The sequence below is a fragment of the Sceloporus occidentalis genome, unplaced genomic scaffold, assembly GCF_023333645.1.
Source record: "Sceloporus occidentalis isolate IW3139 unplaced genomic scaffold, rSceOcc1.0.p SCAF_20, whole genome shotgun sequence".
Lineage (NCBI taxonomy): Eukaryota > Metazoa > Chordata > Lepidosauria > Squamata > Phrynosomatidae > Sceloporus > Sceloporus occidentalis.
Genome location: NW_028317000.1, coordinates 8,003,901 through 8,024,786, shown reverse-complemented (window position 1 = coordinate 8,024,786; position 20,886 = coordinate 8,003,901). Strand labels below are relative to the sequence as shown.

Genomic DNA, 20,886 nt, shown 5'->3' with positions numbered 1-20,886 from the left:
AATGTGAATTCACGTGCTTCCGCAGTGATTCCAAAGTGAACCCTCATTTTGGTGAAATCAGAAAAAAAGTGAATTCACAGAATTCGCATTCAAGCTCGCTTCAATTTCACTTCGAATTGGTCTGGTGTGGAAGATCACTCCGATGTCGCCCCCCCTTGGCTCCCTGCGTCCTGCTCCGTCATCACCCTCCTCCTCCCTCATGCCATCTCCTCCTCTCTGCTACCCTACTACCTATCCCATCATCCCCTGCCTTCTCCTGCATCCGAACCCTGGCCCCAGTGACCCCTGCGATCTATCCCATCATCCCGCCTTCTCCTGCATCCGAACCCTAGACCCAGTAACCCCTGTGACCTATCCCGTCATCCCCTGCCTTCTCCTGCATCCAAACCATGGCCTGTGACCCCCTGTGACCTATCCCATCATCCCTTGCCTTCTCCTGCATCCGAACGCTGGCCCCAGTAACCCCCTGTGACCTATCCCATCATCCCCTGCCTTCTCCTGCATCCAAACCATGGCCTGTGACCCCCTGTGACCTATCCCATCATCCCTTGCCTTCTCCTGCATCCGAACCCTGGCCCCAGTGACCCCCTGTGACCTATCCCATCATCCCCTGTCTTCTCCTGCATCCAAACCATGGCCTATGACCCCCTGTGACCTATCCCATCATCCCTTGCCTTCTCCTGCATCTGAACCCTGGCCCCAGTGACCCCTGTGACCTATCCCATCATTCACTACCTTCTCCTGCATCTGAATCCTGGCCCCAGTGACCCCTGTGACCTATCCCATCATCCCCTGACTGCTCCTTCAGTCCAATGAAGGATGACAGCTAAGGAGGGGGCAGGGAAGGAGGACAGCATCCAGAGCCCCACTGAGCATGTGCAAGGGTCCCAATTTGAATCCTTGAATCCACATGGTATGTACCGGTGTGGTAATACAATTTGCACTCACTCCGCTTTGCATGAATGCGCATCAGGTGACTTGCCTTGGATTCGGTTCCCCCTTGATTCGGAAGGGCAACCAAGTGTGATAAAACATTCACGTTACAATGTGAATTCGCATAGTTGAACCAGGAGTCACCCCGGATCTGAGCTCCAAAAAGCCCCGTGTGATATACTCCTTGGAGACCTAGATCCTTCATTCTCCTGCTCCTTGCAAATTTTTTTCCTATGTAACATATACACGTGTTGAGTTAAATACTGAATTTGCTTAAATAAAACTGTTTTAATTAGAACAATGTTATTTCTTTATAAAATGTTTTAAAAAATGAATATACATACATTTGCAAATGAAAATATGCACACTAAATTAACAAAATATTTTTATTCATATATTGCAGCGAGGGGAGGCTGCAACATCTGCGTGTACATGTTAAGGGGGGTCCCAGGGGTAAAAAGTTTGTGTACCAGTAGAGTAACATGAAAGGGCTCAGTGTCCACTTGTCCCATTCTTTTGGGGACTGTTTGCAGCTATTTCTTTCTGTGCTAGGACACTCGCTATGGTATGTACTATATGTATGTATGTGAGTGGTTTGAGAACCATTGCACTACACAGTGCAGTGTGTGTGTGTGTGTATATGTGTATGTGTTATGCTGAGGTACTTCTATGTGTTGAAGGGCAAATGTTCTCTGAATTAAAAAAAAAGACTTATAGTGTTATAGTGCAAAACTGCCATTTCATGGATGCACTATAGCACTTTAACTCTAAGGGCCCAAACAAACAGGCCAAAATAAAGCTGCTTCGGGTCACTTTGGAGGTATGCTATTTAAATGATGCATGTGTCCTAAGAGTCCAAAAGCCATGCTTTGGCACAGCTTCTGTCCTCTTAAGATGCATGTGTCATTTAAACAACGTAACTTCAAAGTGACCCAAAGCAGCTTTATTTTGGCCTGTCTGTTCGGGCCCAAAATTAACAAAAATGAGAGAAAGGAGGAGGAGGAGAGAATTTATTGTTTTTGTTTTAGAATTTTTAAAAAACCCAAACACTTGAAGGAATAAAATGATGTAGCTGGTGCCAAGAATTGCTGGGTGGGGGGAAAGTCTAACAGAAACATAACTACAGCAACTACTATTACCGAATCCAGCAATCTCACAACATATTTGTCTCATCTGGGGGGGGAGCCCTGATTCGCATTTATGAGTATTTCAAGCGCAGCATATTTTAGTCCCATCCTCTTAAGGAATGCTGGTGGGCAAAATGGGGATTTTAATCTGCTTCAAGTACTGGGAATACAGAATCAGGGCAATTACTCCAGATTAATTTAACCAAACAGGGAACCTAAGTTGTGTATATAAACACCAAAAGTATGCAGCCTGTAGTTTTTCTGTTAAAACGGCCCCCTCACCATTCAAGAGGGATGATTTAGAGGGTCAGTGAGTACAGAGAAAGGCTCGAATGATTCCAGAAGCCGGGTAAGAAGCATTCCAGCAAATAGACTGGGGTGATCCTTTTGTTCCAAAGAAGCAACCAAGGCCTAATTTACAGTCCTGTCCTTGAGGCAAAGCAACCAGTGAACCAGGCGCTGCCTTCCTTTTGCATCCCAAAGTCTTTTAACTGCAGCTGCAAGGAAGGAAGGAAGGGCAGCCCATCTTTTCCCTACCCAGTCTCAAGTCCCTGTTTCTTTAGCCTTCTGAAAGCATTCCATTCAGAGGACAGTGGGGCACTTTCACTGGGTATTACACAGGAGAGATCAGAGTTGCCCACTGACCTTCCTGGTTGACAAGGAGTGTGCTGAAACACACCACATCCCCTATGACAAGCGATTCAGAGACGTCTGGCTCAATGGCATGTTCCACTGGGACTGGGATATAGTCCGCCATGCCTGGGTGTTTCTCATCCCAGATGCCTATCAGGGTCACCCCCTTGTTCACGGCTTGGGCAACGTAAGTGTAATTCTTGGTGCTTGGCCGGATGAGCAGCAGGTCATCTCTGTAAAACAGAATACAAAAATTGACACACACACACACACACACACACACTAGGGAGTATGCAAAAAGAAGATACAGTCATTCCTTTGTATCCATGGAGGTTCCAAAATGGGGCTTGCCATCTGAAGCAGCCAGGGAGGGAAAGCCCATGGATGACAAAACCCCACTGTACTCCTCTCTCTTGCAGTGAGATCTTTGCTGCGTAGGCTATCTAAATTCCCATCAGTGGGGAAGCTTGATTCACCCTCCTTTCTGGTAGCAAATACTGAAGAAGATCAGCAGTGCTCATTGCAATATTTCAATGTCTTTTTCTAAGAGACATTCATTATTGGGTGAATTATTGCAATATTTCAATGACTTATTTCTAAAAGACATTCATTATTGGGTGAATTATTGCAATATTTCACTGTCCTTTTCTAAGAGACATTTGTTGCTTCAGCTCACTCCTGAACTATCTCAACTGGAAACTATTGTAAAAGAGCTGATGCATGATGCAACAGACAGATGCATGTGTTACAATCAACAAATGGCATGCTTAAATTGGCTGACTGAGCATGAGATCAACCTGTTGGATCAACCAAGAAGTCAAAAGCATGACAAGCTGCTGGTGTTTATATAAGTTTCCTGACTGGGAGCAATCAGTATCCAGAAATTTTTGCTTTATCTAACATATTGGCCTCTGTGAAACACGAGAGCTTGCAACATCTTTAAAGATTTATCAAGTTGATCCTAAAGGTGGTGCCATCTTAACTGATTCTGCATCTCCAACATGGGCAACAGCACTGAGTGTCCACTCTGTGAGCTTCCAGGAGATCAGCATGGGCTCAGATAAATTTGTGATAGTTCCTCCTCTTCACAAATAACGTCATATCATCATTACCCTCATAGTTTGGCCAAATAACAGGATGATGATGATGATGATGATGGGCCTCTCCATACTTAGGTAGGTCTTTAGATAATAGATACACTTGGGCTATATTTGAGGGTTAACCAGGTTGGCAGAACCCTTGCTCATGGTCTGCTGGCAAAACCTTCAAGAGGCCAGAGCCACTGTCACATCGCAATGAAGGAACAAGACAGAACAGTCTACTCTAAGGGGTGTTTCACACATTATGCATCTCCTACACATGCTGATAGAGCCAGCATGGCATTGGACTATGACTCTGGAGACCAGGGTTTGAATTCACGCTCAGTCATGGGTGACTTGGTCAAGCCACACTCTCTCAGCCTCAGAGGAAGGCAAAGGCAAACCCTCTCTGAACAAATCTCACTAAGAAAACAATGTGGTAGGGTCACCATAAATCGAAAACTACTTGAAGGTGCACAGAAGAAGCTACAACAAGATATGCAGAAGGAATACATAGATGACGACGACTGCAGAGCTATCATAGGCCCGATACAGACAGGCCAAAATAAAGTTGCTTCGAGTCACTTTGCAAGTATGCTGTTTAAATGATACATGCGTCCTAAGAGTCCAGAAGCCGCATCAAAACCATGCTCCAGTCCTAAGGACTGGAGTGCAGCTTTGGTGCAGCTTCCAGACTCTTGGGACGCATGCATCATTGAAACACCATACCTCCAAAGTGACCTGAAGCAGCTTTATTTTCGCCTGTCTGTATAGGGCCATATAAACATAAATTGGAAGAGACCACAAGGGCCATCCAATCCAACCCACAACTCCTAAGTGGCAAGTGCACATCTTGGGAAGACACATCTAGCCAGTTGTTCGAGGGCTACCAAGCAACGTATCTGGCTTTCCACAGCTTGGAGAGTCACACCTGCAAAGCATCACATAAGTGCTTTTTTGGGACCACACCTGTTCAAGGCCAGGTAAAGCTGGGTGCTCTGTGCATGAAACCTCTCACCAATGCTGTCGTAGAACTGAATAGTGAGAGTTAGTGACATGCCCAAGGGGAAAGCATGGAGGGGCATCCTGTTGGCTGTGTAGAGTTTGGGAGTGCTGCTCATCTGCAGGTAGGACACTGGAGCCACCTAGAAAGAAGGAAGGAACTTAGTTGTTTGAGCATTTTCACTGCTAACAGAGGTTAGTCCAAGGATCTCTTAGAACTGGAGACAAACAGCAGTCTCTGCAATTCCCTCTGTATTTACTCCTAGGCCCCACTGAAGGGCTGGGGAAAATGTGACCCTCTAAATGCTGTTAGATTGCAACTCTCATTAGCCTTAGCCAAATAGCAAATGGTGAGGAATGATGGGAGGCTGCAGCCCAACACAGTTTAGACACATCCTTCCTTTGCACCCGTCCACTACTCTTATTTTCCCTATCTATGCCTTAATGAGATACTGTTGGCCCTCCTTATCCACAGATTTTTATCCGTGCATTGAATTTTTTTTTAAAGTATAAATTCCAAATAGCAAACCTTGATTTTTCATTTTATATAAGGGACACCATTTTGTTCTGCCATTATATTTAATGGGACTTGAGCATCCACAGATTTTGTTATCCACGGGGGGTCCTGGAACCAAACCCCAGCAGATAACAAGGGTCCCTGTACTATTAAATCTTTGCAAGCGGTACTCCTTGTATTACTATTGTCTTTCCTTCCCAGCAACTTAGTCACACAGGGCACTCTGCTCGCTCTTCCACAATGCAGCCCCACTCACCCCCACCTTCAGTCTCATAGCCCCATAAACCTGACTGTGAACATGAACCTGTGAACATGACCTTTAGGCTCTCTTACCCGCACTCCGGTGATGATCGTCTGGTTGACTCCAAAGGGTTCCAAAGAGGTCACCTCCAGTACTGCTGTGCCTGACACAGTACCTGACTTGAGAAGACCATGCCTGCTTTCTTCAATGACAGAGGAGTTGGGGAAGCATTGCAGGAGCTGGGTGTTCACAAAAGCTGAGCCCTCCCTAGGTCAGAAAAACAACAGTAAGCTTGCTCTGCTTTTGGTTCATGCAAGCTGAATAATGTTTTTTTATTGGCAACACAGGCTACAAAACACAGGCGGTGGCAGCATCATCAGTGGCTGTGGCTACAGCATTGGATAGTTGTTCCATGTTCTGACTTTCATAGGAAAACGACCCATTTTAAAGACCAGCTGTGGGGCACCATTATGGACTGAGCGGCCCTGGCAGGGATCAACCTGTATCATCAGAATCATGTCCTGCTACAGTCAAAAAAGGAACAAAAACATAAAAATCTATAGCTCAAGCAGATGCTAAGATGATCCATAGAAGAACCTTAAGGTAGTCTTCCCTAACGTAGTGCTTTCCAAATGTATTAAACTCCACCTTCCAGCATCCCCCAACCTGGAAGGGAATGGTAGGAGGTTTAGTCCAATGCATCTTGATGGCATGGCATTATGGACAGCTGCTTTACAGCAAAGGAAGAATGTCTGATGCTTCTCCAAACTGCCTGCTATGCCATCCAGTCTTTAGCTTTGCTGCAAAATGGCACATCCATATAGCTACTTCCTCAGGTTACAGCTTAAGTATTTTCCCTTCTCTCAATCACCTTCCCTCCTGTACATACCTGTTTGTAAGCAGCTTGAGCTCTGAATTCATAGACATCAGGATTTGCTCTGCGAGACACTCTGGGCAGAAGAGTTGGAGCTTATCAAAGACCTGTAAGAAAAGAGTAAGGACCCTGCAGATGAAGGGAAGGAATACATTTCTGGATTAAAAAAATTAACTTCGAGGGTGACTATATTTGAAGAAGCCAAGGGGCTTATGAGGTTGTTATGAGGTTTTCTCTGACATAGGAAAAGTCCTGCTGGATCAGATCAATGTTCCAACTTGTCCAACAATTTGTTTCCCTAAGTAGTCAACCCAAGGTCCTTCTCAATTGCAGCTCTGGACTATTCAATGACACATGTCTTTCCTTTGTGTCAGGCCACTACTATCATTATTTATTATTTATTTTATTTAGAGTATTTATACCCCGTTCTTCAGCCACAACAGCTCTCTTAGCTCCTTATAGATGGTTAGACAGTTCCCTGCCCTCAGGCTTACAATCTAAAAAGACATGGCACAAAAGAAGAAGGGAACGGCAGTGGGAAGGGGATCAGGTCCATCAGATATTGCCTGGTTTTTTTGACAAGAGCCATCTTATGCATATTTTCTCAGAAATAAGCACCACTTTTGCTCAATGGGGGATTTAGTCACCAATAGGTGTGCTCAGAATCACACCGTTCTCTTTAGACCGCACTTCACAATTACAGCAGGGAGATTCCAAAACCGCCACCTGTAACTGGGCTAGACCCAAAGTCATGCAAAATATTATGGTAAAAAGAAAACTCTATAGAGATGTAAAGAGCCAGTGTAGTGGTTTGAATGTTAGACTAGGAAACTAAACCCCATCTGAAGAAATTCTGACAAGGAAGCCCCATGGTAGGATCACCTCTGAGTCGCCGTAAGTCAGAAATGACTTGAAAGCATACAAAAACATAGGTACATGAAAGAAGGCATCTGGAATGACAGGGAAATGGAGTCTTCAACGTTTTATTACTTATTTTATTTATTTATATCCTGCCTTTCTCCTGGGATGGGACTCAATGTTTGACATAAAGAAGCCATCTTGCTGAAGCTAAGCAGAATTAGACCTGATCAATGTATAGGAGGCCACCTAGAAGTCTGCTGGATGTTGGCCAAATGGGCAGAAGGTGAGAGACAAATGGAATTAACTAGGGGTCAAGTTTGAGGTTGAAGTCCACCTCATTGTTCCCATTCCTGTGCCCTTTCTTATTCTTTTTCGAGTGAAAGGGATCTAGGGCCCCATACAGACAGGCCAAAATAAAGCTGCTTCGGGTCACTTTGGAGGTATGCTTTTTAAATGTTTTGCCTGGAGAAGAGAAGGTTAAGAGGTGATATGATAGCCCTGTTTAAACATTTGAAGGGAAGTCATATTGTTTTCTGCTGCTCCAGAGACTAGAACACAGAACAATGGATGCCAGCTCCAGGAAAAGAGATTCCAGCTCAACATTAGGAGTAACTTCCTAACAGTAAGGTCTGTTCAACACGGAATACACTCCCTCAGAGGGTGGTAGTCTCTCCTTCCTTGGAGGTCTTTCGACAGAGGATGAATGGCCATCTATCAGGGATCCTTTAGCTGAGAGTTCCTGCATGGCAGATTGGGGTTGGACTGGATGGCCCTTGTGGTCTCTTCCAACTCTGTGATTCTATGATTCTGTGAAATTACAGAGAATTACCAGCAGTTCCCTAAAGCCACTGTGGCTGAAATATTGGGCATGGGCCAGAAAGAGCTAGGTTCTGATCCCTGATCAGTTATGGATCCTCGCAGTCTAACCTACCTCATAGGGCTGTGGTGATGAAGAGAAAACAAACCCTGCACAAAAGCTCCTTGGAGGAAGACGAAGATGCAGATGCAACGAATAAAAAGAAAAGAGACTGGAGCAAGTCAAGGATGGGGTAAGCGGAACTTACTAATATTTGCACTTCATCCGAGAGCTCAGCAACTTTTCCTTCAAACTGCCCAGCAGACGGGTCCAACGTTTGCACTGTCACTCGAATGCTTGTTCTCCCAGCTGCCCTTGTGTGCAAGACCATCGCAAAGTTACTTTCTGGAGCAATCTGCAGGGAAACCTGGTAGAGAAGGGTAAATAAGTGGATACTTAGGCCCCATTCTCACTAGCCCATTTGCCCTGGTTAGATCCTGGTTAAATCCCGCTGAGGGGGATATGCCCCTGAATGGGTGTGCAAAACACCAATCCGAGTATGAATAAACTGGCGCCAGTATGAACAACCCGCTTTTAATCTGGGGTATATGGTAGTGTGAATGGCCCCTTAGAGCAAAACATTTATTTTTCTTTGGAAGCGAAAGGGCTCCAAGCACATATTTAAAATGGCTCCTCCAGTCTTTGGAAGGGCTTCTGCATGACTTACATTAGTTGTTCCAAAGCTTACTATTTCAGTGGTTGTGTCAGAAGATATGCCTCCCTAAGTGAGAAAACTTTTCTCTCAAAGCTCCCATAGCCTTGAGCCAAGGCAGTGAAAGTGGTGTCAAACCGGATTGTTTCTCCAGTGTGGATGCAGTCCCAGTGTTCAAGTACATTACTTATGAGAGAGGGCTCCGTACCTCTGAGTGTCTAGGAAGAAGGTTCAGGACGTCCCGTTTGCTCATTGCCCAGTGGAACGTGAGAGCTGGGTTGGCATTTCCAAAGGAGAAAGGTGTCAGAGTGTTGGTCAGTCCAATGACATAAACAGGCATCTGCAAAGAGAGATTTCATTGAGGTCTCTTTCACACTATACACTTACAACACTTTAATCCGACTTTAACCGACTTGATTCTATCTTGTGGGTTTACAGTTTGATGAGATATTTAGAATTCTCTGACAGGGAACTATAATGTCTCCCTAAACTACCAATCCCAGGACTCTGCTGGATACAACCATGGCAGTTAAATTATGTAGTGAGACCTTAGATATCCACAGTGACCATAGAATCATAGAGTTGGAAGAGACCACAAGGCCCATCCAGTCCAATCCCCTGCCATGCAGGAACTCTCAAAGCATCCCCAACAGATTACCACATTCTAGCCTTTAATCCTCATCACTTCATGCTATCACCACAGAAACAGACACATGCAAAATGGGGTTGGATCCCTCACCAGAGTCTGGTTTAGGGAAAAGAAGTCAGTCCCGTTGAAATTCTTCCAGTCTCTGCACCTCAATTTTACAGAGGACATGTCCACCAGCACAGAGGTTTTTTGAGATGTAGCATGAAATAATATCTTCCTCCACCACAGAAAAAGAAGCTCCAGGGGAGAGGAGTTGTATGCTGGACTAACCTTTGTGCCTGTTATGAGCCTGGTGGCAGGAGCGTGAATTCGTATTGCTTTCAACTGAACAACTTCCAAGTCCACTTGATCCTGAGGAATGAATGCAAAGGCTTGAGATCAGAAGAACAGCTTGTAGGAGGTAAGACTGCACACTACACAGAACAGCTCCACTGGGAGCCATTCTGTTTCCAGGCGCAATTCAAAGTGCTGGTTATGACTTAGGAAGGCCTACAAGGGCTGGACCCAGGCTATCCTCCCCACTGAACCTGTCTGAGCAGTTGCCAGGAGAGGCTCTTCTCTTGATCCTGCCACCCTCAAAGGCATGTTTGGTGGGAACCCAAGAGAGGGCCATCTCACTGGTGGCTCCCAGGGCACCTTCCTTCCAAGGGAGGCTAGGCTGGCTGTCTCTCTGCCATCCCTTCCTCAACAGGTGAAGACCTTTTTCATTCCAAAAGGCTCTTGGGAACTGATCACTTTACAAGGGGGAAAAAAAGCTTTTTTAAATGTGGAGTACTACTTTCATCCTTTGCTTTTAAATGGATGCCTTAAATTATTTTAATTCTATAGACAGTTTAATGCTACTTTAAACATCATGTTACAAGATTAAAAAAAAAGAAATGTTAGTAAAAACATGTTTAGTTTAAACCATACAAACAGTTATGAAGTACGCTGTCCATGTGACTCTGGCCAAATTGAATCTGTGGAGCATAAACCTCTTTAGTGCTTGTTCTATAGAGATCTACGATCTGATCTTATGTGAAGCAGAAGGCTTTCATGGCTTTCATGGCCGGCATCCATTGTGGGTTTTTCGGGCTAGAAGAGTTTATTTCTGACTTTCCGCCAGCATCTGGGGGTGGCATCTTCAGAGAATGCTGGCATGGAAGTGAGTGGGGTGTGTGTGTGTGTGTGTGTGTGTGTATATACACACACATACACACACACACATACAAACATACATACATGCTGTGTGCCCCAAAACCCCACAAAAATCTAATGATCTGATCTTACTCTGCCATTATGCCATGAATATACTGGACACACTGAGCAGGTTCAGGTTTCCCTGTTACTTTCTGATACCAATCCTACCACAACATACAAAGTGTATCAGAAATTGTCTTTTATTATTATGTAATTTTATCTTATTGTACTTCACTGTGACCTTTTAAATGTCCGAATGTTTGTTATTGTATTCAGTTTTTATATACTGGTCTATGACCACAGTAAAATATTTACTTACTAGTTATAAGGTACGCGTGTTTTCACTTGTTTTTCTCATATTACTTCTATTATTTTGTAAGCTGCCTTTAGTCTCAGTGTTGGGGGAAAATCAGGATATATATACAACAGATATCGTTGTTGGGGTCTGCTGCATATTCCCGACTATACAAGATATAATTCCTGACTCTGGTTTGGCTACTGTATTTGCCTTGTATTGTATTATATTATATTGTACTGCTGTATTATGAGGGCAAATTTTATGAGGATTTTAATGCTGGAAGTTTTATATGCTCTGTATGTATTTTATCTGTTGTGATCCCCCCTCTATCCGTAGGGAGAGGCGAGAAATAGAAATACATTATTATTATTATTATTATTATTATTATTATTATTATTATTATTATTATTATTTACAAGCAGGGATGGCTGTGCCAGGGAGGAGAAAGCCTGCACTAGCCCTCATCGCTCAAACTATGTGAATCCCGTACAGAAACGGGATTTTAAAAGTAGAAAAACCCTGCAAATGCGGGAAGTTTTTCAGATGTGTTTACACCAAAGAGCAACAATGCAAAAATAAAGCGAACAGAAAGTTGACAAAAACGTCACCTTTTTACTTTCAAAAGTTCCCGAAAGTAAAAAAAATGTCATTTTTGTCGAGTTTCCATTTGCTTTATTTTCGTGTTATTACTCTTTGGAAGAAACGTCATCTGAAAAATGCCCCACATTTGCGTTTCTTTCCTACTTTTAAATCTCGTTTCTGCCCGGGATTCGTCTAGTGTGATAAGGTCCGATGAAAACTGTTCAAGGCTTTGGGACCTGGACTATCTGACAACAAAACAAGCATTCACCAATCACAACCAGAATAACAGACAGTACCTGTGAGAAGACAATGACTTTTCCTGTGTCTTCGTTGACAGTTTGAATGGTCCCTAGGATGATGGCTTTGCCCACAGCCTTGGCTGTGACCTGCCCCAGTCCATTAATGGTGGCCACAGCATGGTTGCTGATGGAGAAGTGAATGAGGGACTGTGGTTGTGGGCCACCCTCGGACATCACCTGCAGTTTGATGGAAAACATGCACAGAAGCAGGTTGGAGGAAGACAGCAATGGAAGTGGTCTGGATGCAAACAATCACCTGTCCACCAACTGGGATCAAATATGTTTTTTTCTATTGGAGAGAGGGTCCCACCTTATGTTCTTTCGTAAGTGGAAATCTTGGGCCTTCACACAGAATCATAAAATTATAGAGTTGGAAGAGACCGCAAGGGCCATCCAGTCCAACCCCATTCTGCCATGCAGGAATTCACAATCAAAGCATCCCCCACAGACGGCCATCCAGCCTCTGCTTAAAGACCTCCAAAGAAGGAGACTCCATCACTCTCCAAAGAAATGTGTTCCACTATCGAACAGCCCTTACTGTCAGGAAGTTCCTCCTAATGTCGAGGTGGAATCTCTTTTCCTGGAGCTTGCATCCATTGCTCCGGGTCCTATTTTCTGGAGCAGCAGAAAACAAGCTTGCTCCCTCCTCAACATGACATCCCTTCAAATACTTAAACAGGGCTATCAGGTCACCTCTTAACCTTCAGGCTAAACATTCCCAGCTCCCTAAGTAATTCCTCATAGGACATGGTTTCCAGACCCTTCACCATTTTAGTCGCCCTCCTTTGGACACGCTCCAGTTTCTCAACATCCTTTATGAATTGTGGAGCTCAGAACTGGACACAATATTCCAGGTGGGGCCTGACCACAGCAAAATAGAGTAGCACTATTACCTCCCTTGATCTAGATCATTTCTCACGCGACAGGCTATGAAATTTATTATTATGGTCAATGACCATCATAAAACAATATAAAAGAGTACAATACTGTATTATACAATGCCCAATAGGAAAAAAACACCAATGCAAACAGTACAGTACAAATACTATTAGGAATACAGCTTGATGGCAGAATATCATGGGACAGAACATCTAATTGAAGCCACTTCTGCATCACTGCATGGGACTGTGGCCATGTTAATTCAGCCTTTCCCTACTTAGCACCCTTCAAATGTGTTGGCTACACCTCTGATCCTTCCCAGCCACCATGGCTAGGGATCCTGGCAGTTGTGATTAACTCTTCTGGAGAGCTCCAGGAAAAGCTGCAAAAGGAGATTAGGAAGAGGTGCCAAAAGCAGGAAATGAAGAGGTTTTCCAAACACAGAAACTGCCTGATCAATATACTAAACCAATAAAACATTCAGAGGTAGCTGTGGTGGCCATATAGCAAATCCACCAAACAGGGATACCTTTAATGGGCAAAGCAAAATGCAAAATATACATAGGTTTTTTGTGAGGTTTTCGGACTATGTGGCCATGTTCTAGAAGAGTTTATTCTTGACGTTTCGCCAGCATCTGTGGCTGGCATCTTCAGAAAATGCTGGCATGGAAGAGAGTGGGTATATATGTATATATACTGTGTGGCCCTGGGTAAGAAGCAGTGATTCCCATGTACAATATATATGTTGCAAGCTTTCAAAGCTCCACTGGCTTCTTCATCACCTCCTCCTTCTAGTTGATAGTTTATAGTTTTGACCATTTAAATTGTTGTTTTTAGATAATTCTATTGAATAGTTGTAATTTTAACTGAATGTTTTAACTGTTTTTATATTGTATTATGACATATGTCATAGTTTTATCAGATGTAAACCGCTTTGATCTCGAGGAAAAGCGGTATAGAAATAAACAATTTATTATTTTATTATTATTAGCTATGTGGCACCTGGGAGATTCTCAAAGATCTAACACAAAAGAAGTACCAAGGAAGTACCTTTTTGTGTTGCAAATGGATGCCAAATCTTTGAGAAGCTGCCAGTTGCCACATGGCCAGAAGGAGGAGATGCCAGCCTGCAAGAGATACCCCTCCATACCATCTGGACTAAGAACAAAAAACCCTAAAGCTTGCAACATGTGTATTATGCATTTTGGTTGGCTCCATAATGCTTGGTGGACTTTTCATGTTACTGGTTATACTAAATCAATGATTTAGGAGACTGGTTAAGCAAAAAGAAAAAAAAGATGAAAGAAAGAAAGAAAGCAAGAAGCAAAGAAGGAAGCACCAGAGAGGCCTATGTAACGTAAATAAGACTAGGATTGTGTGGAATCTCTTTCAATGGAAGATATGGATCTTCATTGTTTGATGTGGCTCAGTCTGTGTCTGGAATACAAGCAGAAGTAGCTGACAAGACAAACGTCTCTGCTAAGCAAAAGGAAAGGGACGAGAACAGCACCACCCACATTCACCTGCTTGCACTCACTTGCATCATGTTGTGTGGAATGAGGATCATTTTCTCGGGAATGAGTCTGAACGGCGGGAAGACCTGGCCAAAAATCCCAAAAACAAAAACAGCAGCAGCAAAGTTTGGATTTATTAATTAATGTAGTCTTTAAAATCTAAAAACAGGAAGATGCTCAAGTAAGAGCTCTCCCACTTGAGTCTAGAGAAGCCTATATTCTGTGATATAACTCCTTGGGTTTCGTCAGTTGTTACTGACTCCAGTACCCACTTGTTCTAATCTTTTGCAGGGCTGTTTGTAGAGATTTCTTGGATCTAATAGGGCTCTGCCAAAGATGGGACACGGTTTGCTGAAGGGGTCCTATGGTTTGAATGGTAACTTTCCTACTCTCCAGTGACGTCACTAGGGTTAACATCACCTGGTGTCTCCCCCCTCCATTGACCTCCTCCTATACCACACCATACAGAATCCTTAGTAAGATTCTTGTACTAATGTTACTCATGAATTGCACTTCTCATATATAATTGTTGTTAACCGGAGGTCTCACCGAGTCTTGCACCACTCACATCACCTCTAGCATTTTTAAAGGGACACAGGTGAACGCCACAGATGTTGAGCAGCAGTGGTGTCCCCCCGACCCTTAGGTACACCTCTCTAGTGACATCCCTGCTACTCTCTCTGGTTAATTTTTTTTACAGGTATAGAGATATAGTGCAAAAGTGTTTTCTCTGAAGCATTAGATCACTATAACTTAAAAACATGGAGGAGAACAGAAGGGAACACATTGTTCCAGTATGTCTCAGAATTAAAAAGAAACCCACTCAAGGGTGGGACTAAAACGTTACAGCTGGTATTGGGAACTGCCAGAACACAGTCTGGGACAACAGTAACTTTGCTGGAATTTAAAAAAAAATATATCCCAAAACCACAGCAACAAACCCTGTGCCCTCCCAATATTTTTGCTCCAAATGGAGGAACCCTAAGGGCCCACATAGACAGGCCAAAATAAAGCTGCTTCGGGTCACTTTGGAGGTATGCTGTTTAAATGAGGCGTATGTCCCAAGAAGTCGGAAGCCATGCCAAAGCCGCGCTCTAGTTCTAAGGACTGCAGCATAGGTTTGGTGCAGCTTCTGGTCTCTTAAGATGCATGTGTCATTTAAACAGCATACCTCCAAAGTGACCCGAAGCAGCTTTATTTTGGCCTGTCTGTTTGGGTCCTAAGGCCCGTTACAGACTGCCCAAAAGGGGTGGTCTTGGGCCGCTGCCGGTTGCAGTGCGGAGGAGCCGCAGCAGCCAAACCGCGCGACTCCTCCGCGCTGCAAAAAGGGAGTGCAGAAATTGCACTCCTTCCGGCAACCTGGAAGAGCCGCCGCAAGTGCCAAAGCGCGCATACGCGACGGCTCTTCCGGGTTTAGACGTCCGGACGCTGCACGTCCGTTACGTCAAGATGGCGCCACCCGTCTGTATAGGGCGCCGCCATCTTGCCGTACGGAATACGCGCGAGGGGCAAAGTGCATCCGGAAGCGCCGCCCCTCGTGCATATTCCTGGCGCAACGACGGCGCCACTTAGGCCCGTCGGTAAGGCGCCAAAGTTACCTTTTTAGTCTAAAATACAAAATGGCCAGAAGAAAGTTTTGAAGAGTTTGTCTCTTTTAAGTCTGAGGTTCCAGGTTGGGTGATATTTTCAGCCTCAAAGGCTGCATGCAGGGTCATGCGCGTCTTCTCCCTCACAACTAGCCACAACTCAGAGTGCAGAGATAGAAAGGCTAACACATCCCCATTTTGACTACTGAAACTCCGTAAGTGTTGGAGGTGCTGGAAGTGACAACCTCTCCCATTTCCCTAAGATCTGCACACGACTGCTCTTTCTCTGTTAAAATCTAAACCCTTTGTGATAATGAGCTTCTCCCTTGGTTTCAAAAGCCTGCAGGTCTTCCAAGCAATTTTTAAAAAAATGTCTTTGCATTGGGAAACAATTCCCTAATAAGCCAAATGATTGCAAATTCTATACCTCCACTTTCCGTGGCGCAGATGTGAATCTGGCTCCCATTTTGTCCCAGGCTGTGGCCACTAAAGTTGTTTGTCCCACGGCCATGGCTCGGAGCACATAGACTTCAGAATAGTCGCTCACTTCGTCCATTAGTCTGCAAGGAAACATTTGCAATAATTCCATCGTCCAACCTGGTCAGTAACCTGAAGCTGAAAAGATTTCCCAAACTGTCTCTGGTGGTTATCTCCCACATTTCTGAATGGTGACTGTCACAGGCAGAACAATATAGAAAAGTCATAAACGGCAAAAGAACTCACAAAGGATCAGCTATAAACAGCAAGAGATTCCTTGGCTAACTTTGACTTTGCAACTTTGCATCCATGGGAATGAGTCTGCCAACCATGCCCAAGACCTCCAACTTCTCTACACACTGTGTAGTACATTTAAGATAAGTGCTTCTATTCCAACTGCCTCTTCGTGGAGCCCAAGGCAGGATACACAGTTTTCCCGCATTCCCACTTTATCCTCATGACAATCTTGCAAAGCAGATCAGTCCAAAAAATAGGAACTGTGTAAGGAGTTTATCACACTGAGGCTTATGCAGCTCAGATCCGGGGTGACTCCTTGTTCAGCAATGTGAATTCATATCGTAACGTGAATGTTTTATCGCACCTGGTTGCCCTTCCGTTTCCCTTCCGTTGCCCTTCCAAATCGAGGAGGAATCGAATCCAAGGCAAGTCACGTGGTGCAGATTCACACAAAGTGGAGTGAGTGCACATTGTATTACCACACCGGTGCATACCATGCGGATTGAACTTAATTCGAATTGGGACCCTTGCGCATGCTCAGTGGGGCCCTGAACGCATCCTGAACCTTTGCACTTCTGGGGTGAAGAAGGGAGCCTGGCTCCACTTTCACGTGAATGCTAGCCTCACGCGAATGACAGCTTCATGTTTCTTCCTCCCTTCTATTTTCTCATCCCTGGCAGCCAAATTCAAAGGGGTCCTCCAGCCCCCATTGATTTCAGCTATATCTACATCTATTTTCCTGTCATTCTCCTCATCCATTTCAGCCACATCTATATCTATCCGTGTCAGAGCCCCCAACCATTTATTATTATTATTATTATTATTATTATTATTATTATTATTATTATTATTATTATTCACTGCAAAATAATCAGTGTAGAAGCAGCAGATTTACTTGGAAGTAAATCCTTTGGATCTGAAGGAGACCCATTTTGGAGGACTGCAGAAATGATCCAGTTTCCCTTATTCTCCATGCCCCCTAAAATACCACCTCCCTGAATCCAATCCACTCTCCTTCCTTTTGTAACAGTTGCCTTCTCTTAGGTTGCATCTGCACTGGGAAATAATCCGATTTGACTCCACTTTAACTGTCCTGGCTCAGTGCTTCGTAATTCTGGGAACTGTAGTGTCGTGAGACATTGAGCTTTGTCTGCCAGAGAGCTCTGGTGCCCCAGCAAACTAATATTATTATTATTATTATTATTATTATTATTATTAAACCTTTTTTTACTTATAATTATTCTCCATGCTCCCTAAAATACCACCTCCCTGAATCCAATCCACTCTCCTTCCCTTTGTAACAGTTGCCTCCGGTTTAATTCTACTTTCACTGTCCTGGTTCAGTGCTATAGAATTCTGGGAGTTGGAGTTTGTTGTGGGGTCCTTGGCTCGAGGCTATGGAATTCTGGGAGCTGGAGTTTGTTGCTCCTCCCAGCCTCCCATCTCTCCTCTCAGCCTCCTGTTCATTCCCTCCATCCCTGTCATCTACCCTTCCGAGCAACGGAAGCAATTGGGGCAAAATTGCAGTGCAGGATCATGGGAAAGTTGCCTCTTTGGAGGTTTGGGGGGGTGTACCGGGAGAGAAGCCAAGTTGCATTCCACACCAGACCAATTCGGAATGAAATCAAAGTGAGCTTGAATGCGAATTCTGTGAATTCACTTTTGTACCGAATTCACCAAAATGAGGAGTCACTTTGGATTCACTACGGAAGCACCACGGAAGGAGCTCCCATAGAAATGAATCGCATGTGATAACACATTCACGTTATGACGTGAATCCGCATTGTTGGACCCGCAGTCACCCCAGATCTGAGCTGAAAAATCTCCAAAAAGCTCGGTGTGATATACTCCTAAGACTTACGTAAGTGTAACAATAGAAGAAGCTGCCTTCAGCTGGAGCTGCATGTAGCGGAAGTATTTACTCCGAAAAGGATGCCGATGATGTCCCAAGACACGCACAGAAGCCAGCACTGATTTACCAATCTCAATCTGGAAGAGAAAACTGCAGATTGTTTCTTTCATCCACCATTCCCACAACTGGGGCTTCGGAAACTACATATTAGCCTTACCAGCCATAAAGCCAGTTCAGTGTGGATCTTCTTGATGCATACAGTGGCATTGTGGGAAAAGGAGAGTGTGAGTTGTCTTTTAGGGACAAAATCCTTTTAGAGATGGGAAATGTTTTTCAGATGCATCAATCACTTGCAAAGAATACTTCAGGATGCTTTAAGAGGGAATATATGGCAAACAGAAAGGCACTAAAGCCACTGATTCTTCCTCACAAATGCCATTTTGGCTGTAGAATCATAGTTGGAAGAGACCCAAGGGCTATCCAGTCCAACCCCATTCTGCCATGCAGGAACTCTCAATCAAAGCACCACTGACAGATGGCCAACCAGCCTCTGTTTAAAGACCTCTAAAGAAGGAGACTCCATTACACTCCGAGGAAGGAGTGTGTTCCCCTGTCGAACAGCCCTTACTGGCAGAAAGGTCCTCTTAATGTTGTGCTGGAATCTCTTTTCCTGGAGCTTGCATCCAATGTTCCAGGTCCTGGAGCAGCAGAAAACAAGCTTGCTCTCTCCTCAATGTGACATCCCTTCAAATACTAGGTTTACTGAATGCCAGGGGACAGGGCAGGGCAAGGGTGAGTGTAATGGTTTGAGTATGGGACTATGGCTTTGGAGGCCAGAGTTCAAATCTCCATTCAGCCATGGAAAACTCAGTGGGTGACTCTGGACAACTCACACTCTCTTGGCCTCAAAGGAAGGCGTATGAACAAATCTTGCCAAGGAAATCCTGTGACAAGGTTGCCATAAATTGGAAACAACTTGAAGGCACGTAAGAACAACAAAGCCAAGCTCCCACTTTCTCACTCTTTGCTGTCTAGTCCAGGGTCCTCTTACCTTATCGACAAGGTCCACTTCTAACTCGTACATATTAGATACTCCGAGGTAGGCTGTAGCTGGTCCCAGGAAAGCCAGGCACAGATCATAGATCTCCAGGGTCAATGAACCAGGGATTACGGGAACGACCTGTAGGGAAAGCAGCAGCAAGCAGTAGGTGATAGGAAAAAATGGAGCCAGTGTTCTGCTTTATTTTGTTTTATGTTTAGAAATATATCCTGCCTTCCCTCTCTTTAGAGGTACTTGAAGCAGTTTACAAGGTAGTACTTTGTGATACATAATTAAGCTGAAATTTACTACCAGAAGGTGTGGTGATGGCTGCTGACTTGGACAGTTTTTTTTTTAAAAAGAGGACTGGACAAATTAATGGAGCAGGGAATTATCTGTGGCCACAAACTATGATGTGTATATATTCTCTCCAGTTTCTGAGGTCTCTATATTTCAGTTGTGGGGAAGCACAAATTCAGGGATGCTATTATCTTCTGCTGTCGGGTGCATAGGCAACTGATGACTACTGATAGCCCTGTTTAAATACTTGAAGGGATGTCATATTGAGGAGGGAGGAAGCTTGTTTTCTGCTGCTCCAGAGAATAGGCCCCGGACCAACGGATGCAAGCTCCAGGAAAAGGGATTTCACCTCAACATTAAGAAGAACTTCCTGACAGTAAGAGCTGTTTGACAGTGGAAGACACTCCCTCGGAGTTTGGTGGAGTCTCCCGCCTTGGAAGTCTTTAAACAGAGGCTGGATGGCCATCTGTTGGGTATGCTTTGATTGAGAGTTCCTGCATGGCTGAAGGTTTGACTGGATGGCCCTTGGGATCTCTTACAACTCTACGATTCTATGATTCTACTGTGTGAACAGACTAATAGATTACCTAGGCCTGTGATATAATCCATCTGGGCTGTTCCTATGTTCTTGGAATCACGCAATGATCAAAATTAAACTAAACAATGTACTATCGTTGTAAAATTCATTAACAAAGCACCCCATAGTAACTACAAACAGTGTGGGGAAAACTAGGAAGCCAGCCAATAAACTGCACTTAACAAAGTAAATAGCAACAGAGTTGAAAGCCTGTTGAAAAAGAAATATTTCCAGCGGTAGCACAATACCAGCCGGGGTTGAGATAACCTTGAATTCTTGGGTAGGGAATCATGCACACTGCCACAAACCTCTCTCTCTCCTAACAGTAACATGCATGGCCTTGGTATGTGCAAAAGCATGCTCTCAAATTAAGATATGGGAGAAAACAGATTTGTGTACAATTCTGATATCTATACAAAACTTCAAATACTCTCACACACGCTCACTTGGATGGTGCTCTCTGTCTCCAGGTAGGTAACGTTCACCATTTCCTCACCACTGTTGTTCACTAGGAAGTAGCCAGACCCTTCCACCAGCGCAAACACTTCCTAGACAAAGAGAAGGAGACAATGATAACAAGAAAATACTTTGGAAAAAATTCTAGATCAACAACGAAACAAAACAAAAGCCCCCCAGGCATACC

General features: G+C 44.2%; 1 protein-coding gene across 1 annotated transcript in view; it reads right to left on the bottom strand.

The window, feature by feature from the left end:
- NUP210L (nucleoporin 210 like) overlaps positions 1-20,886 on the bottom strand; it is a 53,869-nt gene that overhangs the window by 10,958 nt on the left and 22,025 nt on the right. Inside the window, exons 20-32 of the mRNA XM_089483288.1 lie at positions 20,690-20,791; positions 19,379-19,507; positions 18,337-18,464; positions 16,189-16,321; positions 14,199-14,261; positions 11,780-11,959; positions 9,695-9,775; positions 8,984-9,115; positions 8,332-8,490; positions 6,422-6,513; positions 5,625-5,799; positions 4,742-4,917; positions 2,706-2,926 (exon numbers count right to left, since the gene is read on the bottom strand). Of these exons, the coding sequence (XP_089339414.1) occupies positions 2,706-2,926; positions 4,742-4,917; positions 5,625-5,799; positions 6,422-6,513; positions 8,332-8,490; positions 8,984-9,115; positions 9,695-9,775; positions 11,780-11,959; positions 14,199-14,261; positions 16,189-16,321; positions 18,337-18,464; positions 19,379-19,507; positions 20,690-20,791 (1,771 nt within the window). The remainder of the gene's footprint in view (positions 1-2,705; positions 2,927-4,741; positions 4,918-5,624; positions 5,800-6,421; positions 6,514-8,331; positions 8,491-8,983; positions 9,116-9,694; positions 9,776-11,779; positions 11,960-14,198; positions 14,262-16,188; positions 16,322-18,336; positions 18,465-19,378; positions 19,508-20,689; positions 20,792-20,886) is intronic.